This window comes from Pediculus humanus, genomic scaffold (genome assembly GCF_000006295.1).
Source record: "Pediculus humanus corporis 1103172107764 genomic scaffold, whole genome shotgun sequence".
Taxonomy (NCBI): domain Eukaryota; kingdom Metazoa; phylum Arthropoda; class Insecta; order Psocodea; family Pediculidae; genus Pediculus; species Pediculus humanus.
The window spans coordinates 62,881-77,224 of NW_002987362.1; the positions used below are offsets into that span (position 1 = coordinate 62,881).

The 14,344-nt window shown below is 26.0% G+C and overlaps 1 protein-coding gene across 1 annotated transcript in view; it reads left to right on the forward strand.

The window, feature by feature from the left end:
- The window catches only part of Phum_PHUM353480 (uncharacterized protein), a gene marked incomplete at both ends in the record, with an annotated part of 2,578 nt that extends 532 nt beyond the window's left edge, over window positions 1-2,046 (forward strand). The window contains 7 exons of the mRNA XM_002427873.1: window positions 149-484; window positions 584-787; window positions 880-1,008; window positions 1,107-1,377; window positions 1,455-1,663; window positions 1,749-1,864; window positions 1,955-2,046. Coding sequence (XP_002427918.1) covers window positions 149-484; window positions 584-787; window positions 880-1,008; window positions 1,107-1,377; window positions 1,455-1,663; window positions 1,749-1,864; window positions 1,955-2,046 — 1,357 coding nt within the window. The remainder of the gene's footprint in view (window positions 1-148; window positions 485-583; window positions 788-879; window positions 1,009-1,106; window positions 1,378-1,454; window positions 1,664-1,748; window positions 1,865-1,954) is intronic.
- Between the last annotated feature and the right edge of the window lie 12,298 nt (window positions 2,047-14,344).

A 14,344-nucleotide genomic window follows, 5' to 3' on the forward strand; every position in this document is an offset into this window, starting at 1 on the left:
TAAAACAAATCGTAATTCGTTACAGCGGTAAAAAATTTTTTTTAATTATCAAAAAAAAAAAAAAATGTTATCGTCGTTTAAAAAGTAAATGAATTTATTTTGTCTCTTTCCTTCTCTTAATAGAAAAATACGGAATTGTCTACGTTAGAAAATGGACGTTCGAATTGACAAACGAACCGGATGTCAAACAATATAATACGTATAATTTCACATTGGAAAATTACATAGATTATTTTCGTTCATCTGAATCTGCCGTGCGAATTATTGCGGGACCGGGTGGATTGTTTCGAAACAATAGAAAAGTTCATTTCCTCTGTTGGGGTTTGTTGGATTATTGTAATTCGAATCCTTGTAACTTGGATGTTATTACATTTCACAGAAAAGGAAACGGTTACGGAAGTCGAGTCGTAGATGAGGGTATCGAATTAATCGATACTTTAATATCAAATTATAAGAATTTAAAAGGACTTTCTTTCGGTAACGAGTAAGTGGGTTTCCTATTTTTTTTTTTTTTTTTTTATTCGTCGAAAAGCGTTTAATAATTTATTTTTAAAAAATTTTTTGCGGTGGTTTTATTTTCAAGCGAAGCGGATATCATGGCGGGATGGTATAAACCTTTTGAATGGAGAGGAGACGTACGTTATGCTGCGTTGATAGTACAAGTGATAATAGGACACGTAAAAGAAATGATTGTTAAAAGAAATTTACCTTTTGAAATATTGAGCAACGATAATGCTTTTATAAATTTTTCTCCTCATTATTTTACTCAACGAACTTTATTAGCTCGGTAAGTGTGAAAGCTTTTTACAAGAAAATGGATATTTATTACCCCCCTTTATTTTTATCACGTTGCGAACTTATGGTTTTTTTTTTTTTCAGATTTCAAATGAATAATACGATTCCTTCGCACGTGCAATTTTTTAAAAAACCAGCGTATAGTGTCATGGCATTACTTTCATTATTGGGAAATTATTTGATCGACATTCATTACGAACCGAGCGAAAGAGGGTAAAGCGTAAAATATTTTAAAAAATTTATCGGGATTTTCTTTTTAAAAAAAAAAAAAGTTTTGTTCGGAAAATTGTCTTTTTTTTTTTTTTTTCCAGTTTGTCTTACATGATGATTAATAATAAATTTCAAAGTACTTTTATCGGAGTCATAACGAACGATCGCGCGACGAATGATAGTTACGTTGTCGATTATTCAAAATCCATAGATGTGAGAATTAAAATAGCATTGAAAATGTATAAACCTAAGGGAAAATACGTGGGATACATTATGGATAACGCTTTGACCAATCCTTACAAAATATGGAAAGAAGGAGGAAGTCCCGATTTTCCCACGTTCGATTTAAGACGTAGAATGAGAAAAGTAGAGGTGAGAATCGAAGTGATAAATTTAAATGATTGAAAAAGTGAAAAAGAAAAAAAAAAAAAAAACCGTAATTGTTTTAGGGTTTCGAAAGGGTCGCTTTCCACGATTTGAATCCGAACAATACTTATTTTAAATACGTATTTAAAAATGTTCTCATACCTTCCGTTTTCTGCATAAATATTTGTTACGAAGGTATCGAAGAACCTGGACGGGTAACGGATTTAAGATACGTTAAAATTTATGATAAGGAATTGTTATTGTTGTGGAAAGACACATTGGTCGATAACAGGTAGTTGTCAAGAAAAATAAAAATCATTTTTCTTAAATAGAATTAAATTAAATGACGTCACGACTACATTGGATTTTTTTTTTAGGTGTATATTGACGTACGTCGTAGAATTCAGGAATGATAAAAATAAAACGTTCAATAGAATCAATAGCGAGGATACGATATTTTTATCGTATCATTTTGACGGATTGATTAAAAACGGTAAAATCGGTCGCCATATTGTAAAAAAAAAATAAATTATTTATTTATTTATTTATTTACTTACAAATTTTTTTAATTGAATTTGTCCAGGTACGGTGGACGTAAAAGGTGAATACAGAGTTGCTGCCATTGATTATTGGAACAGAATGGGACCATATTCGAATGTTATCGTCGTGCAATAATGTTGATTCCTCGTCGAGTTTTTGCAATATAAGGTTTTTGTTTTTTTTATTATTTTAAACCTATTGACTATCTCTCTCTCTCTCTCTCTCTCTCTCTCTCTCTCTCTCTATCTGCGTCTCCCTGTTTAAATTAAAAAAAAAAAAGATTAATCAAATTGTTAAAAACGTTCATTTTATCACGTGGAATAATTTTTTTTTTTTTTTTTTTTTTAAACAAAAAAGCAACAAGTCCCAAAAAAAAATTATTGATTTGGCTTAATGGACGTGTCATTAGAATTCGTTTCGTTAAAAAAAAATAATAATTTTTTCTGACGTTTTTATTTAATTTTCCGTCGGACATTTTAATTTTCTTTTAATTTTTTTTTGTTTTTAAATTCGCGTTTAGAATTAAAAAATTTACAATCCTTTGAAATTTTTCTTTTTTTCTCTCTCTCTCTCTTTCTCTCTTTCTTTCTAATTGTAGACATTTTAAATTTAAAGGATGTAAATAAATGAAATATCCTTTTTCTATTTAAAAAAAAAAAAGGGGGAAAAAAAAGAAAGGAAAAAAAAAGGAAAACTTTATTTAATTGCTTAATTTTATTTTTCATTTACTTATATTATTATTATTATTATTATTATTCTCATAAATTTGAATTTTAAGGAAAAAGAAATAGAAGAAGTAGGAACGTTATATAACCCTTAGCAGATTTATATTTTATATTTACTTTTCTTATGAAAATCCCAAAAATACTTTTCCTCGTGTATTTTTTTTTCTTTTCTTCTGCTTTTTCTTCTGCTTCATCTTGTTATTTCTTACCTGTAAAAAGAATTTTTTTTTTTTTAATTTCAAAATAATCCGTGGATTTAATTCGACCCGGGGATTAGAATTTTTATATATATTTAAAAAAATTGTAATTCGCGCGTTTAATTCATTAAAAAAAAAAAATAAAATTCGAATTTTAACACCCTTATTGTCATCATCATCATTGTCGTTGTCGTTGTTATTATTATTATTATTATTGATTTAGTGTGTGTCAAAGGAAATCCGGGAGTTTAATGTTACTCGTTATGTGTAAAAATAAATTCGAGCTAAATTAAATTAGCTTTTATGTACATGTTGTTAACATAAATCACGGGAAGATCATCGCCAACTATTTCGTAATAATAATAATAATTATATGGAAAAAAAATAATGATAATGATGATGCGTCGTGATTTAAAAAAAAAAAAAGTTTTTACCATAAGAATTTTTTTTTTTTTTTTTTGGTAAATTCATAATAAAATATTTTCTTTCAAAAACATTTTATACAATTTAATAGAGAGTGAAACATTTTTTTTTTTTTTTTTTAAGTCTATATTTCCATTTTTCCTTTGATGTTTTTTTTTTTTTTTTGTAAAAATGGAAAAAATGGAAAAAACTGATTTCAATTTTTTATCTTTTGAATTTTTTTTGTTTAAACTTTTTCCTTTTATTTTTTTTTTTTTTTTGCTTTTAGGGTTTGACTTTCCAATTGCATTTTCTATTCTTTTGTCTCGTAGTTTTTTGATTATTATATTATAATAATGCGAAAAGAAAGAAAAAACAAAAAAAAAAAAAAAAACTAAAGAAAACTCGTCGTAACTTTAAAAGCTTTTCTTTTTCTTTTTTTTTTTATGGAATTTTTTTAAATATTTAAAACGCCAAAAAATGTATAAAAGTAACAACGAAAAAAGAATTAAAATGTTTTTATAAATGTTTTAGTTAAGAAATATAAATATACGATAGAAGAAAATTTTTAAAAACTCAAATAATGTACCTGAATCACGTGGGAAAATTATTCGAATCGAAAAATAATAAGAAGAGAAAAAAAAACAAAATGGCGGAAATTTGTTGAATGCAAACAAGCGACAAGAAAAAAAAACGAATTCAAAAGATTTTACCGGAAATAATTTAAACGTTCGTATAAAATTTTTTATTTTTTAAAATCTCATTCGAATTTTCCGACTGTTATCATCCATATTATTTTCCTCTCCAGTTTTAAAAGAATGATAGTGTGAAATTATATTCCTTAAAAAAAAAAAAAAAAAAGAAGCCTAATTAAATTATGTCGCAAATGACGTTTATTAACTACAACATTCTCGTAGTAACTTAAAAAAAAAATATAATAATTAACTTTATTAGTAGTCTTTCCCTATTTTCCTTCCGTTTCCGTTTTCGAATCGGAAAACTTTTTTTTTTTTTTTAAGGGAAAAGAAAGTTAAATAGAAAAACAACCGAAATTAATTTTTTTTTTCCCCCCGTTGTTGTTTTGTGCGAAAATGTTTGAATATTTCATAAAAGCTTTCTAATTTTTAATAAGAATGACTTACACGCACACGCACACCCACACACTCACTCATTATTTCCTTTTATTTAAAAAAAAAAAAAAAAAAAAGGTACGAAAAAGGCTCGTTAATTTATTTTTTATAGGTATAAAATTTCCTTTTTTTAATTTAATCTTTCCTCATTACAAAATTTTTTTTTTTTTATCACGATAAAAATTTTATTCCTTTTTTTTTACGTTATTTTATTATTATTATTATTATTAATTCCTTTGATTTTTTTTTTCCTTTGTTTCGATGAATTTTTTTTTTTTTTTTTTTCCTCTAACTCGGTTTTAAGTTAAAATTTTAATTTTAGGTTAAAACTTTGTTTATTTTTTTGGAAATGAAAAACCGAGTGGAATGTTTTTGTTGGGGTTGTTGTTGTTGTTTCTCTTCCGGCGGATATAAAACAAACGATTAAGGTGTCGTATCGAACGACAGGAGGGATTGATTAGAGATTTGGAAAATGCAGTCGGACAAAATATTATTATGTGTACGTAAGTACGAAATTATATTTATCGTGTCGTGCCTCCAGAGAGAGAAAGAGAGAGTGAGAGAGTGAGAGATGATAATAATAATAATTAATATTATATAAAAGATTTTTTATTTAAAAAAAAAAAATTTTTTGTTTTGTTATGAATGTAATTAAAATGTGTAAAAAATAAATGTTCTTTAAAAATAAAAAAAAAAAAAGAGGAAAGAGGGAAGAAATGAATGAAAGAAGGAAGGAAGGAAGGATGATGATGATGATGATGATGATGATGATGATGATGATGATGATGATGATGATGATGATGATGATGATTATGAAGAGGCACTTAATTAATAATAAAATTTTGCGGTTTTAAATTGAGTGACGGAACAAAACTTGTCCAGCAAAAACTTATTTTTAAAGTTTTTTAACTTTAAATTAATGCCTGGCATAAACCGAAAGAAAAGAAAAAAAAAAGTTTTTCTTTTTTTTTCTTTTTTTCTTTTCTACTGGAAATAATTCCAGTTTCAGGAAACATTGTGGAATAATTTTAGTTTTTTTTATTTTTCTATTTTTTTTATTATTTTCCTCTTTTTTTTCCTTTTTCTTCTTCTTCTTCCTTTTTTTTTATGATTTTTAATTTTGTTTTTTTTTTTGTTTTTTTGTTTTTTTTTTAACGTAAGCGGAAAAATAAAAATAAAAATATTATTATCATTATTATTATTTTTTTTCTTCTTTTTCTTTTTCTTTTTCTTCTTTACAATTAAAAGTTTTTTAAAGTTTTTATTATTATTATTATTATTTTCATTTCCTTTAAGTGAAAGCGGAAAATTTGGAGAGAGAAAGGAAAAAAAAATTTTAATTTATTAATTAATTAATTAAATTAAAATTTATTAAATAAGTTTAATGATTTATTAAATTTTTTTTTTTATTCGTGTTTAATTGACGAATTAATTTTTTTTTTTTTTAAATCATCAATATTATTCGATTCGTTCATTTTTTTCCAGAACTTTCCTTTTTTTTTTTCTTCTCGTCTCCCACGAAAGTTAAATAATTCGCCGGAAATTGTTATAATTTTTTTTTTTCAGTTCTATGCGATTCATTCACCGATTGATTGAAACATTATTATTATTTTTCCTACAATGCAATGAGTCTTGGAATGTTCTCTGGAGGAAATCTCATGGAAAAATAAAACTTATATAAAAATGAAACTCGTTCGTACATCTGGTGCTCACGATGATTAATAAAGAATAATCTACAAAATGTCTTTTCTTTGTTCGGTTTTTCACTCTGAGCTATGCCTTTCGACCGAACCTTTTTTTTGTTTTTGGTAAGTTTTACTAAAACTTTCTTTTATACATAAGAAATTAAGAAATTTATTTGAAAACATTAGTTGAAGTTTTTTTGTAAAATCTTTAGTCGAATTTACTTCTTTTTCCGGTTTAATTAGAAAATTTGAAATAAGTGCAAACCGGATGTTCCGTTGGAAAACTGCGCATGTTTATTGTTTACGAAGAGTAACATACTAAAACCCTTTATCTATATCTTTTTAGAAAGTGTTAAAAAAAGGAAATCGTAAGAACGTTTGAAATGGATCGATTGTAATAATAATAATAATAATAAATATTCGAAAATCGATGCCTGGAAAATGCCTGGTTGTTGTTCATTCGTTCGTCGTGGCGGATTTTCCATCTTTCCATTGGTGAGTAATAAATTTTAATAAAATTTTTCGAAATCTCAACGGACTATATATATATATTTATTTATTTATTTATTTTATTAACATTTTTTTTAAATTTTTTATTATGATGACGTCATTCACGGTAAAACGAATTAAAAATTCAATTTTTTTTATTTTTAATTTTAATTTTACGATGAGAAAGAGAGAATTTATAAACAGTAAATTTTTTTTTTTTTTTTTTTTAATTCATTATCCCTGACGGAATTCGAAAAAAAAAAATGAGGTAGAGTCGGGAGGGGAGGGGGTGGAAAGGGATATACAGGAACGAATGATTAAAGTCGGGTTGAAAATGGAAAAATAAAATCACTGGAGAATTTTTGTTTTCCCTGTTTTTTTTTTTTTTTAAACAAAATGTCATTTTTCACGCGTTTGGTAATTTGTTTTGTTTTTTGTTTTTTGCTGTAATTTGATGACGCGTTCGTGATTTTGCTGTTGTAAAGTAATAATAATAATAATAATAATAGTAAATAAATTTTTGATTTTTTTTTTTTTTTTTTTTTAAATAAAAATTTTTAATTTTTAATGGCGTGAAAGTTAATCGAATAATTTTTGTTTTACATTTCGGAAAGGGGAACGATTTCGAACATTCTAGAATAATATAAATTTTTATTTAAATTTCAAAACGATCGTTTCAATTCGTTTTCATGACGTCATCTGTTATTTTAAAATTAAAAAAAAGAAAGATAAAAAATTTTCCAAGGAGCGACGACGTTAAGAAAATAAATAATAAAAAAAAAAACCGGAAGTTATTATCCGGGGATAAAAAAAAAAATTTAATAATAAAAAATAAATAAATAAATAAGCAAGTAAGTAAATTTAGCGGCGGGATTTGTCGTTAATTTAATGAATGATAATAATGATAATAATAATGATAATAAATTTTCATTTTTGTTTAAAAATTTATTTAAATGCGACAAAAAAAAAAAAGAAAAAAAAAAAATTAATCACGAATATAACTTCAAGCTTTATACTATTTATTATTATTATTATTATTATTATCAATTTATCTTCTGCTTTTGAAAGAAATTAATTTTTATATTTAAAAAAAAAAAAAAAAAAAAAAAGTACACAATGAAATTTTTTTTTTAATACCAAGAAGGATCATTAAGTTTACGACATCCGCCATTAAATTAATATACTTAATATTTTGCTCTAATAATTTTTATTAAAGTAATATTATAATATTAATATTAATAATAATAATAAACGGGAACGTGGTGTAAAAAAGAATGAAAAACCGGGGGGGGGAGCTGGGGGGAACAAAGAAAAAGGATAACAATCGATTCGATTTTTTTTTAATGAAATTTTAACGTAAACATTTAAATCGAAGTAAAAAGGTTAAAAAAAAAAAAAAAAGAATTTTTTTGGAAAAATTGAGGAAAATTTTGATGAGAAAATGGCGGAAAAACTAAATTAGTCAATTACGATTCGAAAATGAATTTTCTATAAAAATAAATTTTAATTTTTATTCGTTTTTAAATAATACTAATAATCAAACTTAAACAATTTAAATTTTTTTTCTTAAATCGATTTTATTTGTTCGATGAAATTTTATTTTTAACAATGAAGGGAATGAGTGAATGAATGAATGAATGAATGATTGAAAAATCGAAAAATTGAATTTCTTTTCGATAGACAAAATATCTATTATGAATAAAAAAGATGAAAGATAAAAAACAAAATATACAAAGATAATTTTCGAGTTTCGATATATTTATATATATTTAGAAAAAGTAAATTTCTGTGAAGAGATTAGACGACGATGATGACGTCATTGTCGTCGTCGTCATACCTACTATCGAAAAGTTAGTTCATCTAGAAATTTTCTGGATCTTCTCTCTCTCTCTCTCCCTTTTTTCTTTTTTGATGGAGTTCATTTAATAAGATTTTGCGTCGCATTAAACTCGTTAATTTCTTTGTAAATTCACAACAACAACAACAACAACAACAATAACAAAGAGAGAAAATGACAAAAGATATATTTTAGTTTGTTTTCTTTTTTTTTTTCTATTTATGTTTGTAGTTGTTATTTTACCATTAAAGAATATATAATGAAAAAGGGATTCTGAATTTCTTTTTACCAGAAACGAAAAAAAAAAAATGGCCATCGGGTGCAAAAAAACGGAGGCGGAGTATTAAAAAAAAAAACGGAGTTTGTTTGTCAAGGTTGAAGTTAGTTTTAAGTTCGACGTTAATGTTGCTTTGGTTGTTTTGGTTGTTGTTGTTGTTTCTTTCTCGGTTTAGTAAGTTAATGTTGTTGTTGACTCATTAACTGGTGTTTCGTTGTTGTAAATTTTTTTTTAAATATAATTTTGCGTTTTTTTTTTTTTTTTTTTTGTTGTAAAAAAACAGGTGAGCGAGTAATTTTATTTTTTTTTAACCTAAAATAATAAAATGGCCGATATTTGGGGGAAAGGGGGAAAATTAAAAACGATTACGGAAATTAATTACACTCGTGTTAATGATGATGATGATAATAATGATGGTAATAATAGTAAAAAAAAAAAATGTATTTATTATCATCGTCGTTGTTTTTTGTCGTTGTTTGCGGTCGACCGATACAAGCCGTAATGAAACGTTTGTTAAAAAAAAAATTTTTTTTTCTTTTTTTTTTTGGGGGGGGAGGGGCGCGATCGTTAACGAATTTAAACAATCGACGGATAAATTTTTATTACTTTTTGGTTTTGATTATGCGTATGTGTGAGCGTGTGGTGAAAATTAAAACAAAGGGTTGAGTAAGGAAAAATATCATTATTATTATCATTATCATTATCATTATTATTATTATTATTTTCGTTTGGGATTATTTATATTTGTTTTTATAAGTTAAAATTAAACGGAATAAATTTACGTTAAGGGATTCAAATTTTTGGGTTAAAATAAAATAGGATCAACTGGCAGAGAATCAAACGACTCTCCTTCTTTTTTATTTTTCCCCTCAAGCTATTTCTTTCACGTCCCACTTATTTTTCATCCCCCTCCCCCGACTCCCCTCAGCCTGAGAAAAAAAAAAAAGGAAAATTAATTTTTGAATAAACATTATGGCCTCCCTCTCCCTCGCGTTTTTAAAAATAAAAAAAAATCTGCCGTTTTGCGATGGGTGTGCGTTCAGAAAGTTTTTTTTTTTTTTTAAATAAAGTTATCATCGTTTCGTTTTTGTTTTTTTTTTTACTTCCGGTTTTTCGAGTTTTTTGTTTTTTTCTAACACTATTATAAAGTACGGAGTTAAAAAAAAAAAAAATAATGATAAGGATAATACCAAGGGGAAAAAAACAGGAAGGGAAAATGGGGAGGTGAAAAAAAAAAAAAACAAGCTGCGAGTGGTTTTTTCTGTGATAAGAAAAATAAAACGAGTTATTATTATTATTATTATTATTTGCTCCCCTCGAAATTTTTTAAATTTTAAAATTTTCCCGGGGGTAATTTTTTTTTTTTTTTAAATTTTTTTACCCTCCTATTCGAATAAATAAAACACTTCATTTTTTTTGTTTAATAATTTTCCCGGAGTCAATTATGTAAAAAGCAGGTGTTAATTTATTTATTTATTATTCCAAAGGGGAGGAGAATTCGAAAAAAAAAAAAATGAAAAATTTGCCGTCCGCGTCCGCCCCCATTTCCCCCCATTTTCCTCCTCCCATAAAGTTTTAATTATTTAAAAAAAAACAAAAATAGAGATTTTATCATGTGATTAATTTAAATAATAATAATAATAGTAGTAAAAATGATATTTAAAAAAATTACTATTGTTGTTATTTCACTCCAAGGTTTAATAAAATTCTAATGACACGTCGGAAATTAATTAATGTCACACATAAATGAAAATAAATTTAAAAAATAAAACAAAATGAAATGAAATGAAAAACGAAAAAAAAAAAAAATTTCACCGAAACCAAACCGTATTCGTTTTTATTATTATTATTATTATTATTATTATTATTATTATTATTATTATTATTATTATTATTATTATTATTATTATTATTATTATTATTATTACTATTATTTAACGTTAAAAGCTAAAATAAAATAAAAAAGATTCAAAGTTTTTTATTTTATTTTATTTTTTTATTTTTATTTTTATTTTTTTTCTGAATGGATATAAAATATCCGTTGCGGAATCGGTTGAAAATGATGCTGGAAGGGAAAGAGAAAAAGAGAGAGAAAGAGAGAGAGGGGGTGAGGGAGAGAGTTATAGTGAGAGGAAGTAAAGAAAATTAGTTTTTCAAGTAAGAGGATTAGAGAAAGAAAAAGCAGAAAATTCATAATTTCTTTTTTTCTTTTTTCTTTTTTTTTTTTTTAGTACTAAGTAAGATGAAGAATGACAGTTATTCTGAAATAAGAAACCGCGCTTTCCCCTCCCATACTACAGATTTTTTTTTTTTAAAAACTACCGAAATGTTTTCTTAAATGCGTGATATTCCAAATTCGAAATTTTCTGTGTTTTTATTATTATTATTATTATCACCACCATCACTATCACTTTCACTACCATCATCAGTACTTTCTACACCATTACCAACATTATCACTAACATCACCATTACCACAGTCACGATCATCATCACCGTCAGCAACATCATCATCATCGCCAAAATCATCACCATTATCATCACTGCCACTATCATCATCATGTTCATCATCATCATTACCATCACCATCACCATCACCAAAACTATCACTATCATCATCATAATCATTATCACCAAAATCAACACCATTACTAACACTATCACTATCACTATCACTATCACCATCACCACCACCACCATCACCACCACCACCACCATCATCACCATCACCACCACCACCACCATCATCACCATCATCACCACCACCACCATCATCACCATCACCACCACCACCACCACCATCACCATCAACATCATCATCATCAACATCAACATAACCAAAATCATTACCATTACCATTTACTATCACTACCATTATCACTATTACCATCACCGTCATCATCACCATTGCCATCACATCATCATTACCACCGTCACCATCACCATCACCATTGCCATCATCATCACTATCATCTTTATCGTCATAGTCATTTGTAGCTTTATCAGTTATGTTGTAAAAAACAATTTAACGAGTTTTTCTTTTTTTTTTTTTGGTTCGTTTGTTTGTTTGTTTCCAGTGAGAATTTATAAAAAAAAAAACTAAAAAAATTTTTACTTCGCAATATCTATCTTGTATTTTTTTTTTATTTGCGGTCGACAACATTTTTGCTGTAGGCAATATTTATTATTAATTGATTCGTAATTTTTTCCATTTTTTTTTTTTCTCTTTTACAAAATCTTTAAATTTATGATCGTGATCGCGATCATGTGAGTGGGTCAATTAAATTTTTTTTTTTTTTTTTTTTTTTTAATTCTCGAAATGATTTTGTGTGTGAGTCAATAGTTTTAATAAATTTAAATGGGTTACTTATAAATAAATGATTCATTCCGCCATTTTTAATAATAATAATAATGATAATGATGATGAATAAACAATAATTAATTCGAAATCGGTTTTTTTTTTTTTGCAACAAATTTTTAACAATAATCGATACATTTAAATCATCTTTCGATCGATCGATCGATTTTTTTCCGCTCGTTTTAACTAGAATAAATTAAGTTAAAAAAAAAAAAAATAATAAAATTTTTTCCGCCATTTTTTTTTTTTTTCATAAAAACTTTTTTTTAAAATTAAAAAGTTTGAATTTTTTTTATCGGTCGCATGTGAAATTAAAAAAATTTTTAAAAAAAAAGTTTTTAAGAGAGGAGGTCTATATTATTATTAAATTAAATTTTTTTAAAAAAAAAAAAAAAAGAAAAAGAAAGAATGAAATACTTCTTTAATAAAAAAAGGAAAATAAAGGAAAACTTTTGTGGCAGATGCTAATTAAAAAAATTATCGTTTTTCCCCCAAAAAAAAAAAAGAAAAAAGAAAGAAAAAAAATTACGGTAATTATTTTGTTTTAACCTTTTTTAAAAAAAAATTGTTAATTAGTTTTTTTTTTTAAATTGGGTAAAAGAAAAACGTTTTTAAATATTTTGCTTTAAAAAAAAATTATTTACGCTTTTAAATTAAATAAACAAACAAACAGACAAACAGACAAACGACAACAACCACGACGAAGTCGAAAAAAACATTTTTTTTTTTAAAGTTAAAGTCATTTATTATTATTATTTTTAATTACTCTTACGCGGTAATTTTTTTATTGTACGAATCATTATTATTACTTTTTTATTACTATATTTTATTACGTAAAAAATTATACGTGTTAAAGTCGGAAAAGTTTTGGGGGTGGGGGGAAAAAAAAGAAAAACGTTTGGTATCGTAATAATAATAAATTTTTTTCACAAGATTGAAGAAAATGTTCTTATTACTCACGTTTTATTTATTTATTTATTTTAAAAGCTAGTTACGGCACTGTTTTATACATACCTTCAACCTTTTATGTATTTATTTAACACTTATAATATCCGGCAGAAAAGAAAAATAAAGAAAATTTCGTGATTAAATTTTTTTTTAAAGATTTTATACCGACGGTTATGGCGGCCTGTTCGCGGATATATAAAATTTTTTTTTGTTTGAAATGAGCGAGACAAAAAAAAAAAATGGAATTTTCCGTCGCGTTGTTTTTCCACCCCCTCCCTTCCCCCTTCTCCCTCGGAAAATTTTTTAAATCGTATAAATTTTCAATTGATTTTTTTTTTTTTTCCTAATTTATCGTTGAAAATTTTATTTTTGTACAAAATTAATTACATGTTAAATTATTTTTTTGGAATTTTAAATGATGATAATAATGATTAGGAAAGAGAGAGAGGGGGAAGGGGGGAGAGGGAAAGAAAAAAATTTTCCGAATCCGATATTTTAAAATTAAACGATATCCGGTTTTTTTTTTTTTTACGGGGGGAAAAAAATAAAATCACTGATTAAAAATTATTAAAGGAGGGTGCGAAAGGAAAAAAAAAAAGAGAAAAATTTTCTAAAGCAGAAGTTATAAAAATAATAATAATAATAATAATTTTGTTAATAACGTCCGTGATAATATAACGTTATATAAATGATGTCATCATTTTAAATTTTAAGTTGGTAAAACTGTAAACTACGACTATTATTATTATTGTTATTACTGTTTGTGTGTGTGATAATCGAGGGTGGGTTTTTTATTTTTTTTTATTATATTATCTTGGGCGGCATAAAAAAAATTTAATTTCATATTTTTAATGAGATAATAATAATAATAATAATAATAATAATAATAATAATAATAATAATAGTAATAATAATAATAATAATAATAAAATTTTTATTATTTTTAATTTTGTCTTTTACAAAAACAGTTAAACAAGATTTTATTTTTATGCTGGGAGTACTGGTGTACTCCCGTAATCCAACTACTAGGTATAGAGGATTTTTTAGGGGGAGGAGATTCTGGGATAAATTTTCAAATAGGATGTCTTGGGGGAGGGGCCAGGTTGAGTGCAAATAGGAAAAAAATCGGCTCAAAAGTCGTGGGTTCAAATCCTGGGAATGGAAATTCAATTTCTGCTCGTTTAACAAGAACAGAGCCTAAATAAGGGGATAAGTGACCTAGCTGGCACCCTTTTGAGGCATTGGGGATGCGCTGACCCTTGTTCGAGGGGGTGAAATTGGGTACTTGATCCAAGATAGGGAAAATGCAGAGCTGCGACGTTAAAGGAAGGCAGATGAACGATCATCTCTCTCTTTCCGGAAATTCGCAGACTCTGCGGAAGAGAC